Source organism: Alosa pseudoharengus, unplaced genomic scaffold (genome assembly GCF_046254945.1).
Source record: "Alosa pseudoharengus isolate Yale_2024_CS ecotype anadromous, Long Island Sound unplaced genomic scaffold, YU_APseudo_1.1 YU_APseudo_1.1_scf_5, whole genome shotgun sequence".
Classification (NCBI taxonomy): Eukaryota; Metazoa; Chordata; class Actinopteri; order Clupeiformes; family Clupeidae; genus Alosa; species Alosa pseudoharengus.
This window is the reverse complement of record NW_027468837.1, coordinates 21,108,035-21,126,179: the sequence shown is the minus strand read 5'-3', so window position 1 is coordinate 21,126,179 and position 18,145 is coordinate 21,108,035. Positions and strand designations below refer to the sequence as shown.

The following is an 18,145-nucleotide window of genomic DNA, read 5'->3' as shown; positions in this document are numbered from 1 at the left end:
CATTTATAGTGGATTCATGCATATTTCCCCGTGGAGAAATTGGGGTTAAGCTTTATGTGCTTAATGGTTTTAACATGGCGGCTATATTTTACAGGAACATGTCATGACTTTTCTTTTATTATTTTTAAAATCATTTATAGATCTGGAACCTGAACCTCAATAATGGCTGTAATTAACCTGTGGATGTCTCTGCTCCCATTTGTTTAATTAGACATAGAAATGTAAGAACACTGCTCTGTGTAGCTTAATTCAATATCTATTCAATATCAATATCTATTGCCTGCAATGCGTATAACCCTGTCTTCATATGAACTAAATGATAGAACAGGTGTGTGCTTATCTATCCCCTTTGAACCATTATCACTCGTATTGGAGTATCTGATGGATCATCTCCTATCGCCTATCTCCTATCTTTTGACTGTTCAATCCGGAGATTTGGCTGCTCTCTCTCTCCCTGTGATTCATGTTGTCGCTAGGTTAGATTTCAGGGGGCTGTGATTGCTGGACTATGAGCTGTAACCTGAGATAGCTTCATTCCACTCCTGACCCATTTGGCTGGCCCGTCTCTTTGAGCGATCGATGCTTCAGCCATTCGAGCTCAGATTTGCTCTCACTTCCTCCAAGCCAACAACCACTTTTGTCTATTTGGTGCTAAAGACCACTTAGCTTAATGCTGTATGGAAGAGAGTAGAAGTTTAAGTAAGGTATGAGAGTATGCTTGACAAGCATATCTGACATCTCAACGTTGGGAAGGGGAATCACTGGAACTTTCTGCAGCATTCTGAAGAGCCGTATAATAGCGCTTCTTTCTTCTTTACACCACAAAGCACAAAACATGCATACTGAATAAAACTGACCAAAGTTGATATTAGTATTATTTTGGTGCAAAGTATATAATGACCACTGTCAATGGCAACGAGTTTTGTGCTTTTGATTCACGTCTTTTATATCATTCGCAAGTAGTCCGGTCAGTTCTTGCAATGGAACTTCATTTGAAAGTGAAAGCAGACAGTTGATCAGCTGTGTTCTAAAGAATGTTTGATTCAAGTTCAGTGTGTGTTGCGAACTATTTGATTCTCAGCAAAAGCAAAGACGAAACAGTAACAAATAAATGTAAAGAGACATATCATGTGGAGTTTTGGCAAGTATAGCCGTATAATTAGCGGGATAATGTATAGAACGCCGGTCATTGCATGTAATTTGCAACCAGGGTCGTCTACGCAACTCTCCGTTGGCTTGCGAGCTGGAAAAACCAAACTTCGGTCAGGCCAATCACATCGTGTATAGAGTCGGTGGGCGGGCTTAACATAATGATGACAGAGTTGCGACGGTTCCGTGTGAATTCCCTGCTATTGAAAACAAAAAAGATGGCTGCTGCTGGCGAACAACAGTCTTTCAAATCGGCTTTGGCTCCTTTGACTCCTAAAAAATAAAGGTGTATTCGGAGTTTTGCCGACCGGATATTAATTTATCTGGGGTGGCAGAACAGCGTTCCTCCCTGTTACCCCCACTTTAACCCCTGGTTGTAGCGCTATCCTATTGCGTGCAGAGGGAATTTGAAAGACAACTGTTTATCCTGCCCCTCGGATTGAAGTATACAAATATTCGGAAGTATACTTGAACACCCTCAAATATTTACATCAGAAATAACATATTGACCTGCATGGTGATAAAAAGACAGCAACTGTAATTTTATTCTGCAAGAGGATTCTCCCTGAAACAAGAAAAAAAGAGAAGGAAAGTCCAGTTTCTTACTAAACAGCTGTTTTATATGTTTGTTGTCGATATGATTTTAAAATCCTGTATTGTACTCTTCTAACTCTGCTAGGGTTTATTGGTTTCCATTCAGAATCCACTGGATTTTAAGGCAGTAACTGGATGGCAAGGTATTGGAAAACTAATATGTTTTACAGCTGAATCCCTAGGAGAGATATTAGTTTCCCATGTGGTGGATCTGGGAGGGGTAAATCCAGTAGTTTGACTTTAGGACACAAATGTGTTAGAAGGCACTAAACATGAGGTGTGGGAAACACATAATAATGTTGTCATTAGATTGCAATGAACAAAACATATTATACTCATTTAACATCACAAGGTATACTTATAACTTGACATTTAACAATCATACCTCATATGCTGTAAACTTATCTGGCTTCTTAGGTGAATAAGATGCCCTTGCATGAGAACTCAATTTCCCTGTGATAAATATATCATCATCCTTTTATTCTTTACAAGTACAGTTGTTTCATTTCTTTTTACAGCCTTCCTCATGTTCCCAGAGACCAGAGACAAAAGGAAGTATGTTTTTTACATTTTTAGAACAATTCTGGGTGTGTTGCTGAGGAAATGTAATTTATTTTAAAATGTTCATACAGAGCACCTGTATGTATTTACCTAGAGATCAAGGATACTGTATGTGTTTATACACTGACCTGCACCGGTCACTGGTCACATTGCTTTTATGGCTCAGTGGGTCATAAGCCTAACGGCAAAGAATTAGTTGAGACAACAGTGACTTCATGAGGAATCAATATCTTCAAGCGCCACATTCTAAGCCCTGTTGAGAACAACACACCGTCATGACTGAGTGGTTTCCTGGTAGCTGAGGGGCATTATGATGGCATTTCACTTCCCCTGTCAGGAAGTGATGTGAGTTATGCTTAAGAAATCTATAAGTCTCATCAATGCCATATGTTTCAGGACTGCATCATCAACAGCAGAGAGGCACGGAGTTCTAGTGTTGTACAGAGCACATAGACTGCTGCATCTGAATTAGAATTTCTAATCTACCTTGAAGAAGGCTTGTTGACATGTCTATACATATATTATGGATTCGGTTTGCCAGGCATTTTTTTTTTACATTTAATTTAAAAATGGAAACAGTGCTGTGTTGGCTACATGCACATTTGTATTCAGCATTATTATTTATAAGTGCATTCTTATAAAATATGTTGTATGCATGATAAGTACTGTACAGTAGAGTGCTCAGAGAATTAATGGGTTTTGTGTGTGTGTGTGTGTGTGTGTGTGTGTGTGTGTTAGTGTGTCTGTGTGTGTTTGAAAGAAAGTGTGCATATGTCCCCTATATATTTCCAGTCACAACACACATAACATGCATTGCTTTAGAATAACATATGGCTCTGAGCTTGAAAAGGGCAGGGGAAATCTTTGCAAACTGTTTCAGCCTGGGCAACAAGTTGTGTTCCCCAAGAGCTGCAACTACAGTAATTCACTCGTCAACTCAAGCTCCTGTCGAGTGCTCAATCCTATGAGTCACCATCTCTTGAGACGTTCCTTTGTCTACAACACTGGCACTGCAAGCACACTGCATCACAACAATAACAATTACCTTAGCACTTTACTTAGCCTGTGTGGTTTAGTGTAGCTAGTCACAAGACACATCAGTAGCTATTTGACAAGGACTCAATAACACTGCAATATCACTGACTGACATATATATAATATAGGCATCATGATTAATTAACGTGGCTATCATAATATGAGAAACATGAAACATTCTAGCCATAATTTGGTCCCCTATACAGTGTCTGATGAAGTCTGTCATGAAGACGCATGTTTCTCAACAACACACTTTCAGTCACCACACCTTGCAAGACGTCTAGGACTAAAATGGGTTTACAGCTCTGGAAAAAAATAAGAGACCACTGCACATTTTTCTGTTGTCATCCTACTGTTGCTGAGTGATGTTCGAATGAGTTGACGGTCATATTCAAATTTACAGTTGTCCCTTATTTTTTTCCAGAGCTGTATATTTTTGAAAACGTTGACTGACTATCTATCTATCTATCTATCTATCTATCTACATGTATCTATCTGTTTGTCTGTCTGTGCATCCATTTATGATTTTTAATGATTCCCTCCAATCTATGGTGCTGGATTGTCTTGACACTCTAAAAGCATTAAGTCAATACTATTCTGTGCACAAAAAAAAAAAATCAAAACTTCATTATCGGTTTTGATTAGAGAAAAATGGAAAGTGATGATTGAAAGCCCGCTCCTGACTCTGAAAACTGAAGAAAAAATCACTGATATGTGAACAACACCTTTGGCTTTATACATACATGAGATATACATACTTTTTCACAGCTTAATCCTCAATACCAATTTCCAGGTTTTGCCTGAAATTGCACAGCACCTGCTTGACCTCTTTGGAAAGCTCAGACACTGTAGTTTCTTGAAAAACAATCAGAAGAACTGTGTGTGATGTACTGACACAGAGTTACAGAGGCTAGCACATTGTTATTTTCTTTATGCCGGATAACAAGCATCTCTCAAACTGACCACATCTCAGCCCTCTAAGTCACTTGATATGAGAAACACAACTGAGACCTAGCACCAGGTCTTGTGAAGCTGTGTTCAAGATTAATATAAAATGAAAATTTTTAGACCATTATTTGCCAAAGTATGTTCATGCATTTTGTAAAATGCCCTATGGAAATTCCCCATATGGTTATCCAAAATGCATACTGACAATCAAATGCTTACTGCCTATGAACCCCTTTGTGTAGAAGCATACAGTAATCTTGGTCTCAAATGAAAGGTAACACTCTGAAGCTTCATGCTCGTATTTGAATTGTACTTCAGGGGTTCTGATATGGAATGACTACACTAAATATGGAATAATTTCACAAAAATATAAATCTTTGCCATTTCTATTTCAATTCAATTGGTGTGATTATAGATCTGCACAACTATGAATAAAATAACATGATTATTAAATGTATATGGATTCCTGTGGATTTCAAGACCCAATATGTTATATCTAGCATATTGCTAAAGCTATATATATTTGTCTTACTTGATAAAAAAAAGTCTCAGTGCTTGATTGAATCATTGCATTGCTTTTATGTTTCCCTGCCAAAAAAAGATGGATGCCCTTGTTATTCCAGAGCAAGTGGGTAGATTCTGCCTTTTTTTCTATGTTCACTAATGATATGAGACAGCTTTGTGACCCTGATTTGTAATATCAAAAGAAATCAGCTGAATTAACTATTTTCTGTCCAGTAAGGTGGAATAATTTGTCTTCAAAATATCTGCAGGTAATGGCCGTTGTGAGCCAGTGTCACAGTCTTTTGTCAATTCGGAAACCATAACCTCACAAGAGTTCAGGATGTTTTTATTGAAAGTAGCTGAGCAGCTAAGATACAAGCAGCTTTTGTCAACATGTCTAATTATAATGACCAGCTACGACAGGGCCTTTCTTTGCTGCAGAAAGAACATTATCACCTGCCCACTTTTATTCATTACTAAAGGACACACTGCATCATGTTTTCATTTTCTTCTGTTCCCACATGCAGCCATCTTGGTCCAGCTGTACAGCTGTACTCCTTTCCATTATGGTAGCTTGGAGTGTTATTACCTCCAGGCATTTAAATAGTAATGAGGATAAGGAAAAGATCAAATAAATGCATGTATAATTTATCATACTTAACTCACAGTAAATGTTGCATGATTTAAACATGATAGAGTTATGTTTGCATGTTAACAGAGCTGTTCCTGAAGTTGTTCCCGTGTCATGAACTGCTACGGTTACTATAGCTGTTGTCCAGACCTCGGGAGTGATGGATTTGGATGGGATTGGATTCCTGTCAACACCTAGAGGCTGTGTTCCAGAGAGACTGCAGCCATGCTGGTATCCCCATCTGATAGGTGTGAATGTTTAAAATGACCCTTTTCATGCTTCAGAGATCCAACTTGCCTATGTAAATTCCTTTGCATAATCCATTTACAAGTCAAATGGGGGTTTAATTGTCTGTTGTTATGAATCTGAACATATTTCAACATGGCAGCAGGGAGTCTGCCAGTAGTACGTGCTATGGGCAAATCAGGATTTGAAATGCATAATATGGGGATATTTAAATGGGTAAGTACTCGGAGGAGAAATCATCCAAACAAGCAGAAACTTCTCTTTGCACTGGTAACTGTTACATGCTGAGACAATGCTACAGAATCCCTTTCAAGATCCAGACAGCCTATGTTATGCTCCAATGAGCTAGCATATGATATGAAGTTTTCTAATACTGATCACTTGCGCTTCAATCTGATTCAAACTCATCATGCCCAGCTCAAGCACGCAAAAATAACAATAATTCATTACAGATCCATGGATTCAGCCTCTTAATGTATATGTAAGGTTTCTCTTCAAGACACTCTTAAAGCAACACCAAACAGTTTTTTGTACCTTAAAATAATGTTTCCAAAATCGTTTCAGTGGTTCATCAACTCGTAATTGAGTGAACAGCACTTTCTGCATTCGCTTCGCGGCCCTCTATCGGCTATAACCGCACTATGTAAGTTTGCCGGATCGGGTAGCGGATCTGTAGTTCGATGGAATGAGACATGAGAAACTACAAATTTGACTTGCATCTGATGTCGCAATACATCCTACTTTCATAAAATCATGCAACATATTCTACATTGTCTGTGGACATTGTTATTTGCAAAGCTGGTGCTGGATAAACAAATAGTGCGTGCGACAGAGGAAAAGTTCTTTGGTGTTGCTTTAAAGCAACATAACGTAGTTCTTTTACCTTAACATAATGACTTCAAACTCAGTTTAACACGTTTGTGCCATTGTGCGCCCAGAATGCCCGGTATATTGCACTATGTAGGATTGTTGTTCAGTTTTCTTTTTGTTGGTTTTAGGAGACCTTGGTACCCACTGTGCACCCAATGAGTACCCAGTATGTTGAACATAGAAACAAAAGGGGAATTCCTACATTTTGTTCCTTTGAAAGATGGTCTGAGAATCACTGAGAAGCCCCCTTGATCGTCTTGCTTATAGAATCAGAAAAAATGGATACCTCAGTCTGAGCTCAACACACTACAGTGTTATAAACCCGGCACAGACATGCACATGCTTGTCTTAAAAATTCTATCCTCGACCAAAATGACAAATAATTCTGCAGATGCCTTGTGGCAGTCATGTCCATGGGATGGCTCTGCCCTTGCTTTGATATGTAAAGCCAAAGGCAGAGATGCATCTCACTCTAGGGCGTGAAAATAGAATGAAAGCGAAATAGGACAAGACAAAAAAAGGCTGCTCGGAGTAATCCCCTAATTTATCTTCGGCTAAATCACAACAAAGTAGAAGAGGGGCAAAAGGGGGAGAGAGAGTCCTTGAAAAGAAAAGACAATTCCTGTTAAAGTGACTGAAGTAAAAGGTTGCTGGTGCTGTCCGCTAGACCACCATTTGGTTTTAATGCTGAATGATTTGCTGATGTGAACATGTCTTCACATCAGCAAGTTCAAGTTGCTCAACAAGTTCCCCACTTGATGAGAAACGGTGTCTCTATGCTGCACCAGAGCTCCACCAATTGCTCTCTAAGACCCCGTTCACACTGCAAGTCTTAATGCTCAATTCAGATATTTTGCTCAGATCCAATTTTTTGGCTGTTCACATTACCTTTTAAAATGTGGCCTATATCAGATTCCAGTGTGAACTGTTTGCGGTTTCGAACTGACCTGCATGCGCAAAAAAACAATAACAATGACATCAGCTAACTCCCGCGGCACATAATTAATAAAGATTTGACGTAAAGCCTTGGTTGTTCACACTGCGGCCGCATTGAACAAAATCATACCTGGGTATTATTCAGCACCACATATGGAAGTGGTCTAAATCTGATATGAAAAAATCAGATCTGGGCAAGATTTGCGTGTTCACACTACTTCTGAAGAAGTCTGACCTGGTCACTTGACCCCCCAGATTTGGGCCACTTTTGCAGTCTGAACAGGGTCTTAGAGGTCCCTCTGTCAGATGAAAGCCTCCTTGAGACTTTCACACTGCTCTACCATATCCTAGCACTGGGTTTCATTCAGGACCAAGGAGCCATGAATGTATACATGAGTGAATACTTACAGTAGTACTTTTTTGAGGTAAGAGGGGTTGTCTGTTTTGTAATGTGAAAGGGATAGTAATGTTTCCATGTATGTAACAAGAGACTGTTAGTTCCCAGAATGTGTTGTGAATGTGAGTGTGACGGTAATGCTTAATTTGTTTAATTCTTCAATTTTGTACTGTCGGTGTCTCCCTTCTGTGCACTGGCTCCTGTCTGTGTAGTTGTAAATGCATTACAATTGAAACACTATTTTTATATTATCCACAGTCTGGGTTTTACACTACATAGGTGGCAAAACTATTTGGTTGATGGGTTATTGGGTGGGTTGATGGGTGACTAACTGACAAAAATGAAAGGTGCTCCTTTCAAGCAGAATATTCTAGCCCTCATAACATAGCTAACTTATCAATATCTAGCCACTTACTGTAAGCTATCCTGATCTGGTCAGCTAAATACATATACTGGATTCAAATAGTAAAGTAAGACCACTTATCCATATTTATGCCAACGTTGCTACATAGCCTACTGCTGTAAAATCATCAATCACATTGCCTCAAGCTACAGTTATTTGGTTATTTTGCTCACAGGCACCTCTTGCTGATCAGGATCTATTTTCTGGCTGAGCAGCAACTGAAGTTTTTGAACCGAAAGGCATATCCTCATTGATGGCTGTAATCAATATATCTCTAGCTGCTCCACCATATGGATCTACAGTCCTTTTCTTGCACATATTAGTGAAGACAACCAAATCATACCAAAATTACTTCATCAAATCATACATACAGATGCATCCAGGGGATGGGTATGGTGTTTGTTTAGAGGAACTGAAATATCTTAGAGAGAGAAGATTTATACTTGAATGCTCCATATCTCTATAGATAAACTGACATAACAATGTATTGAGAAAGAGGGAACATGCAGCAAAGAAGGACAGTAAAAACTGAAGGCCACTACAACAATATTGGCCCTTACTAAGCCCAAAATTGTGATGTTTAGTTCCACATTCAGATTCATTCATTAAGAGTTGGCATGGCAGGGTGCAACAGCATAAAAGCAGTTTAAAAGCAGTACAACCTGAATTTTAACCTGATGTTGATGATCAAACCAAGGCTGTCCCCTACAAGGCTGACAACAGGATAAAAATGTAAAATCACGGAAACGGTTTGCCACCCGTGTGTCATTCATTAGCCTCAACATAATGTCATCTGAGAATTTCAATCTGATGTCTTCAGCTAAACTGACGTGTTGCTTCTCAGTCGCTGGCAATTAAAAATTCAGTCAATCTCAAAGCAGGTCACCAAAACCCACCCCCTGGCTTCATACAAACAAGGTTTGAGGATATTTTAAATGTGGATTTTCCTATCCTGGCAAACTCAACATTGGGCTGACACAGGGATGTCAACAGAATGAGACAAGATAGGACATCACAGGAGGACTTCACATTTGTTGAGATTGCTGCCATAATTGAAATGGTTGTCACCTTAATTATTTACTTTTTTGCATCTTGTCATGAAATGGAGAGAAAATAAAATCTTTCTTTGGTCCAGAAATAACTAGTATGGCTTTCATCTTCTCCACAAATTGGTCCTTAATTCCACCTCTCGTTATCAATATCATTCGAATTACTATAATTACTTCCATCATTGATTGTCAATCATTGTGTTTCCCTGTGTGCACACCACTGTGGATGTTCCACATTGTGTGGTGTGTGTGTGTGTGTGTGTGTGTGTGTGTGTGTGTGTATGTGTGTGTGTGTGGTGTGTGTGTGTGTGTGTGTGTGTGTGTGTGTGTGTGTGTGATGCCAGCCATCTAATCTGATCCTGAAAAGACTGTTTGCACAATTGATCACAATGGTGAAGGTGCAGAGTGGAATGTAAGTCACGACTAATCCACAAGAGGAGCCATGTTTCTATAGTGTCTAGGAAATGGAAGCGGAGAAAGAAAGGTGGCAGAGAGCAGTGACTGGAAATTTAGTGTATGGTCTAGTAGAGCCTGGCATAGACCTTACAACCCCCAGAGGGCACCCACCTCACCCCAAGACACACTTCCATGTAAAATGCCATTCGAAAAGCTGCTGCCAGATTAGGGAAGTAGCAGGCATCAGGGGCTGTGGGCAACATCTTGAATAGGGCTGTTGCTTGTGGAGAACCTTGGGACTGAACTGAAATTTCAGCCACTATTGACAAGCACTCAGATGGTGTTACAGATGAGATAGCAGCGCTGTTCACCAAGCGATGAATGGAGTCCAACTCTCCATTTAAGGGACTCTTTCATTTGATTCCCCAGCAACACTTGTTTCAATGAAATCATCTTGCCAAGGAAAACAAGCCAGCGCGTTCAAACAGTCCCAAACACCACCCCCCACCCCACACCCCGAAGACATCGCCCAAATCAATTCCAATTTTGCCCAAGACATGGATCCAAAACCCTCTGACATTGTTTTGGAGGTGCGAAGGCACCGATCCATTCGGGTCTGAGATTGTCAGAATCAAAATGGCACTGCCACATCTGGCTTAATGAACAGACTGACGCGATGTTGGGAGAAAATCCATCGCGCTTGTCATTCGGCTGGGAGGCCCCCGCGGCGCTGAGGAGAGAGAGAGAGAGAGAGAGAGAGAGAGAGAGCAAGCGAGCGAGCAAGGCGCCTGAATAGCGGATGGCTCGCCACGTCCCGGCGGAGCTGAGCGGCGTGCTGAGCGCCTCTTGAAATCAGGGCAGTCGGGAGGATTTCTAGGACAGTAAATACCCAGGCTAGCGGGAGAGAATCAAAGATGAGGTTTGGGAGATGCCTGGTTCCTCAGATGTAATCTGATTTGACAAATGGAGATCGTTTGATGGTCTTTGCTTTCACTTTGCATGGCTCCGTTTCCCACGGTCCTCAGTGCTGCAGCCGTCAGAGGCACAGGTGAACAGAATCTCAGCATCACTGTTGTACATGCAAGCCCTTTTTGTTGTTGAAAAGTAATGTTAAAAAGGATGATCTGGCCAGTCAGGCTTAAACATGGGTTTGATATATGCAATCCTTTCATCACATTACACACCAACGTCAGAAGTGTTTAGCACAAAGAAATGGTGACATGCAAAATGTCTATCTATCAGCAATATAACAACTTATAACCATCTCTTTTAGTCCGTCAGATTTACTATTTTTGTTTCCTGGCACGGTACTAACACAGGTTTGTGCAGTACCTTGAAATGACTTCACATTGATATTCCTCTTGTCATCAGTATTCCATCATCTCCACTAATGCAGTAAGAAATCTCAGAAACTGGAAAATCACTCGCTTATTACTTACAAAATTAAATCAAGAATCAACTCCACTGAACTGACAGACTTCCTTGTTTCTCCAAGGTTAATGCTTTTATCCTTGTGAACCAGGGGCTTTGAACAAATACCATTATTTCACAGAGTGGTAGTTTCTTTGGCATGCATCACGGCACATACTCTGCTTCTGAGAGTGCCTGTTATGATAGGAATAGGGAAGTAGGGGGATTTAGGGCCTTGCAATCTCGTTGCACTTCTAGAAGCTTCTATTTCTTGTGACTCTGGAGATAACAAGAGCCACTCAGCATAAAATGAAAAAGGTAACTGCCTGTCCCTGTCGCTGGTGTGAACTGACGGAACATTTCATAGTCCCCAAGAAGACGCGAGAACAAGTCCAGTGTATTATCATAAGTACGCACACTTTCAGGTGCTCAATACAGCGGTGACACACGATCACAAACAGGAGCCTCTTCTCACCCCACTTCCTCCCCTACTTCATTGTTTGAGTGTACAAATCAGCAGGGACAGGATGCCACAGCAGGCAGCATGGTTCCAATGAGCCGCGTGGTCCTCTACTGCTCAGAGGAGGGAAGAAATGGTAGCTCAAACTACTTAAAATGTAGACCCTTTCAAGAGAGTTCCATTATCAGCATCATATTTGGCCCCACAAGACTTCCGTTTTAACATTCCATATGTTATCTTAATGCAGAGGAAGTAGATTGGGCACCAAATAGAACGTTCAAGCATTATTTTTGTTTTTATTGTTAGATACAGTAAATAAAACATAGCTCCAAGAATTGACAATGCACATATGATAGTAGTGTACAAAATAACACAAAACACGTATGGGGGGGGGGGGCACAATTGTTTGCAGTTTCAGTAGTGAACTGCAGTACACAATGCTCATTGTGTAGTATTAGTTGTGTACTATTAGTGTACTACTAGTGTACTAGTTGTGTACTAATGCTTTAGCGAAGTTCTACTGGGAAGACTTGTTGTCACTTCACAACTCGTTAATCAGTTATAGCGTAGGAAAAAAGTACTACTTGGAAGTCATGTTGTCAAGTCGTTCATTTGCTTCTCCCTAATAAATCACAGTTCGGGTGTAAGCCATAATAGGAAATCATTTTACCACCTCCAATCATTCAATTACTACTAACCAATAGTAACGCCAACCATTTTCTTTCAAAACTTCTGCTTCTAATTCACCTCTCTGCTACTTCTTTTACTTTGATGCATCCACCTCCAGCCCACTGCCACCAGTTGGTCCCTCTCCTAAGCTTTTGCTGTAGGCTCCTCTCCCATGCCTCCGCCAAAGACTGTTTCAATACACAGATCGCTATTCAGCTGATGTATCTGATATTGTTTACATATCATATTCAGGTGGATTCAATTATTTCATTACATTTCTGTCTCCCGAGTCTTTCTGGTAGAATTACTAGTGCTACTAATGAAATTAGTTTGTAATTCACTGCTCCTCACCAGTGCCTGCACCCCTTCTTCCTTCCGTGCTCCTAACGGAACACGTTGATTAGCTGGAGTAGTGTGCGGCTCAGTCTGAGGACCCCTGTGTTTGTTTCCCATTTACAGTCTGGGCTGGGAACAGACACCAAGAGTTTATGGAGTGCACACCCTGAATGGGCAGCTGAGGGACCGTGAAAGAGCGATCACTGAATTTGACCAAAATGTATTGGATTAGAACTGTGGACTGAGACTCTAAATGCATTGATTTTCTATTGCCAGGTATATTTTATTGCTTTATATTATTTATAATTTCAGCCCTAAAAGCCATTTAGGAGCATCCACACACATAAGTCTTACTGTGCTGTATTTTCGGGGGACGTATGAAGAATTTAGCTTCACAGCAGAAGGTCTTATGTTGCTACCCAAACCGAGAAAGAAAAATATGCTGAAGTGTATTTGTTGTTCTTATTCTAGCATTTCCCAGAAACCCAATTCTCAATAAGGGGCTCAGTAAATAAATAAAATGTTTTGATTTATTGGATAGGAGAAAAGGGAACCCAACATTTCCCCAAATATCTCAGGGAGAAGTGCCAAGATAAACTGTCAAGATATGCTCTGATAAAACCTTATCAAATTGTCAGTTATTGGTGGTTATGTTCTTGGAGATATAGGATACTGTCAGTGTAATGTATGTTGATCAGATAATATCATTGTTCATCACAATCTCCCACCATTTTTATTCCAGGGCAGATGGAAATGTTTTAAAACTATGTCTCAGTGATACCCAAGCCATCTCCATGTAGTATTAATCAAATAACCCATGATGATTGGCCATTGTAAGAGATTATGGGGACTGGGAAAGAGGGACAGACATTCTGCCAATTAACGTGAAATCTGCTAAAGCACATAATCACTTTCCACCGGCAGAGAGAGGGAGAAATCAGGAGAGAGCTTTTTAGTAAAATGCTTCATCCACTCCATTTGAGTTCCGCTGGCCATTCCAACCTCTCCCTGGCACTGTCTCCCTGCTACCTACTCTTTACTCCATTTCAAATCAGGTCGTAGTTTTTTTTTTTTATCCACTGCTAAACCACACGCTCATCCACCTCTGCAAAGCTATTGTGCAGTCTTTTTTTTATTGAGCAAGTATACATATCTCCACAAGCTCTCATAAATCAGTGTGTGGGCTGTCTATTGAAAGCATTTGGTCTGCTTGACCACTTATGTCAGAGTTTATGCTGTCATGCTAGGTCTTGAGACTTGTGTTCTCCCCCTGCTGTTTCTCTTCCGCTCTTTTTCTGTAATGGTTGGTGGTTTAAGTGACAGTGATTGTTTAGTTTCATGTTTTACACTGTGCCTCCAACTGTTTAAGAACAACAAAAAATATGACAGGTCCCCATTACAGGGATTTTTTGTCTGGGACACCAGATGGCGATTCCAGTGCCCTCTTTGGCTCACCCACCTCCGTGTGTGTATTTTAGGCTCTTTCAGACAGAGGATGAGAAGAGGAAAAAGAATAGATCAGGGCAGAGAAGAAAAGAGAAGAGGAGAGACAGAGAAAAAGGAAGAGAAAAGAAGTGAAGTGAAAAAAAGAGAAGAGGGAGAGAAGAGAAGAGGGAGAGAAGAGAAGAGGGAGAGAAGAGAAGAGAAGAGAAGAGAAGAGAAGTGAAGATGGGGCGGAGGTGTGAACACGTGTATCAGGGCTGAGGATGCTCTATAGGTCTATATGCATCTGGTGGGATAATGAATAGGGTCATTAGGTCAGCATGCCATGTCATTCCCCAACATGTTTCCCCTCTCCCCGCACTGGCACTGTTCTTGGCTCAGTCATCACAGCACAGCAACATCCATGCCGGAGACATAATTATGTAACCCCACTGTGTGCAATATTGCTACACCACCTCATTCTTATTCTCATCCTTCTACAACAACACACGGGTGGTATACCTCCAGCTGTGAGTTATACTGTATGATGAGTAGTGTGTGTATGTGTGTGTGTGTGTGTGTGTGCATGTGTATATGTGCATGTGTGTGTGTGTGCGTGTGTGTATGTGTGTGTGTGTGTGTGTGTGTATGTGCATGTGTGTGTGCGTGCGTGCGTGCGTGCGTGTGTGTGTGCGTGTGTGTAAGTGCGCGCGTGTTTGCGTGTGCGTGCGTACGTGTGTGTGTGTGCATTTGTGAGATGCACATGCATCTGTCTGAGGGAGGCAGACAATGCGCATGAGGTCTGTCATGATTGGCTATTAGCTATGTGTGCTTGAGCAAACAGCAGCAAACGTGTATTTGTTTGTCAGCCTGGACACATCATCCCTGCCGTCCCCTGTGGCAGGCCGCTGTGACATCTCAAAGCAAATGAAAGTGGTTGTGGCATTATCCGTGAGGCTGTTGTGGTAAGATCCTGATGAGGTGGCACTATTCTTAGCAGCCGAGACTGGCCATTGCTGGCCCGTGTACCGCCAAGACCCGCCCTGCTGACCTGCAAATCATTTGGCCCCACTCTGCACCGAGCAGTGCCCAGACCAGTCACTGCCATCTGGGATCCCTTCTCCCATTTACTAGCTTACTGTTTAATCCATACCTATGTCTGCTTTATAGCACGAGTCAGGCGGTGCTGTCTCCTGGATCATTCGGCCGACATTTTACAATCAGAAGTGTAAGGGATTAATGTTGTTCCCCTTTTTAATACTACTCAAAGTTCTTTCTTTGTGTGTATGTGTGTGTGTGTGTGTGTGTGTGTGTGTGTGTGTGTGTGTGACCACTGAACTGGAGAATCAGCGGTCTAAATGGATTGTAATGGTTCAGAAATTAACCTGAGGGCTGTTGGGGTCAGTGTTTTCCTTTTATTTCCCCTGCTAACTGAACAACGGCAGACTAAGAGGAAATTACAGAAACAACACTATAAGGGAGAAGTCAGTTAAGTTGACGTCTCCCATGGATACCGTGATGCTGTCGGGGTCAGGGGGTTTGTGTGGGGCTGTTAGCACTAGGGTGAAGGCTGAACTTAGGTTTTGTTGGGGGGTGGGTGGGAGCAGGGGGAAGGTACAGTGTGAGTGTGCGGTAATGAGCCCCCCGACCCCCCCCAACCCTCCAACAGAACCTCAGTTCAGCCTTCACCCTACTGCTAACAGCCCCACACAAACCCCTGGGGTTACTCACACCGTAACTTCCCCCTGCACCCCCCCCCCACCAAGTAATGCAAGCTTTCACTGTGCGGCTGGAAATGTGCTTATCACAGCACACACGCTTCCAGGCTGTCACTGGTACCACGCTGCAGCCGGGGCCTGCTCTACTCCGGGGATCTCACTCTCTTTCATTGCACACTTTTTTTCCCCTCCCTGCCCCCAGCTCCCCGTGTGATAAACATGACAGGAAACCAAGGTAAATATCTCCACCGCGCTGTCTGGCTACACAAAGGGATTTCCAGTGCGCATCACTCCATGCTTCCTGCCAAACTCTTGGAAGTTCGCAACAACGACCAAACTGAAACTGCCGATGAGATAAGGGCTCTTGTTCGCTAAGCTGATAAGCGTGAATGGGGGGAGCAGGGGTGACGCCACCACACAGATAATGCGACACTTGTGAATTAAGCCCACGGAGCTCAGCGATACAAATCCTGCAAGTACCGAGGGGCCTTATCGTCATTCAAATGCATTCAGATTCACTGGGAACAGCTGGCAGTGGTGTTTCAAAAAAGCTGTTATCTAATAACCTCAGGCAAGACCACAAACAAAAACAATATCTGTAGTCTCTTTTATGTATGGCAAACTCAAAGTAAACATCAGGGGGCTATATCAGACACTTGTTTGAATGTGCCGTCTGTCTGAAGGCGACAAATGGAAAAACAAATTGTCACGAGTTATCACCAATAAAAGTCATATCTGCCTTGATACTTTCACTTAATATCTTTTAAGTAGATCGACCAGATGACCATGCTGAAGTATGAGGCTGCTTCATATCTTGAAAGGAGGAGGAACAGATTGCACGCTGTTTTAAAGAACATGCTTTCCACTTTGGTCACTCCCTTGGGCAAAGCTAAATGGAGCTTGAAAAGTTGAAAAATAAGTTGTCAAACAAATATTTCCTGCCTGTGTCAAGGAACATCTGTCCACAGTCGGTCTCTGGCCTTTTTTCAGCTGCCTTCTGCAAACTAGTATTTCATTCATTCATTCTTTGTCAAAATGCAGCTAGTTCTATTTGTATTTGCTCTGCAAAACTGTGCATCCTTCCTGGCAATTTGAGATATGTTGCCATTGGAGTGCTGACAATCTCTTTAGTGAAAAAAAGGAATCTTGGCTGTCAGGCGTCCTATTGCTGCAACACAGCAGATGCATTAGCTTTCACATTGCCTTTATTGAACCAACAGTGCGACATACATCCCATTTGAATTTCAATCTTGGTTTCAACAAGGGTCGGTCTAAGTCTGCCATGTGACAATAATTATGAACACAAACAACAGGCAACCGAGCTTCCAACATATCAGCGTGTCACAAACACAGTCAAACAGGAAATCAAATGGATAAATCAGACTCAAGGGCAGCAAATATTTCAATCTGTGAAGAAAGGCAATAACAGTTACATAAACCAGCATATCATTATTTATATAAATGTTTGCTTGGCCAGTGTCCTCGAGGGAATTATGTGAGTACTTCTCTAAATAATTAGACACTTTGTTGTGTTGAAGTGTATTTTCCCTTCCATCAGTTTGCACAGTGTGACAACAGCCCTTGCCAAAGCATGCATGCCCAAGCATAGCAACACTGAGGAGCTCCTTACCTTGAACAGGCGGAGGATGTTGGCCACCATAATGGACACGGAGCTGGCCGACGCCCCGATGACCCCCACCACGCGCTCGGGCTTGGAGATGATGGGCGCGCCGCCGCCCAGGCACTTGACGTCGGAGCCATCCTTCTCGATGAGCGCCTGCACGAAGGTGAGCGACTGCTCGAGGGCGTGCGTGTCGCGCGAGCACGTGTCCAGGATGCGCGCGCCCAACGTGATGTTGGGCAGCAGCGAGTGGTCATTGTTGATGCGGTCGAGCGCGAAGAGCATGGCCTCTAGCCGGTGGATGCCCTTCTCCTTCTTGAGCTCGCCGCACGCCTTGCCGTCATGGCCACGCGCGTGCACTGGGAAGAGGCCGCCCAGCGAGATGTCGCCGTCGATGCGGATAGAGTTGAGATACGTGTGGCCAGGGCCCTTGGGACGGGCGGCGCGCGATGCCAAGACATGGCACAGAAGGAGGAGGAGGACAGGGACTGGAGCCAGGCCGCGGTGATGGCCCAGCCAGGTCCGTCTGTTGGCAGAAACCGGAGACATGGCAGTCGCCCAAACCCACATGTACCTTCCGAACGATTTCTTTCCCCCCTTTTGTTCTCGTTTTCCTTCTCGATTCAGACTGAAGAGCACAACCGAATATCAACTCGATAGCTCAGCGAGGTAGAAAGGATCCTCTTGGATTTATTTCATTGCTCAAAGCTGTACTTTTGGGTTGGGAAAAAAAAAAAAACAATTTCTCATGGATTTGGCCTCCCTCTTAAGTGCGAGCCCTGTTCTGCAT

At 42.3% G+C, this 18,145-nt stretch overlaps 1 protein-coding gene across 1 annotated transcript in view; it reads right to left on the bottom strand.

Annotated features, from left to right (window-relative positions):
• Window positions 1–17,655, bottom strand: part of LOC143104340 (metabotropic glutamate receptor 4-like) — a 147,837-nt gene extending 130,182 nt beyond the window's left edge. Inside the window, exon 1 of the mRNA XM_076268363.1 lies at window positions 17,365–17,655. Coding sequence (XP_076124478.1) covers window positions 17,365–17,640 — 276 coding nt within the window. The 5' untranslated portion in view covers window positions 17,641–17,655. The remainder of the gene's footprint in view (window positions 1–17,364) is intronic.
• Between the last annotated feature and the right edge of the window lie 490 nt (window positions 17,656–18,145).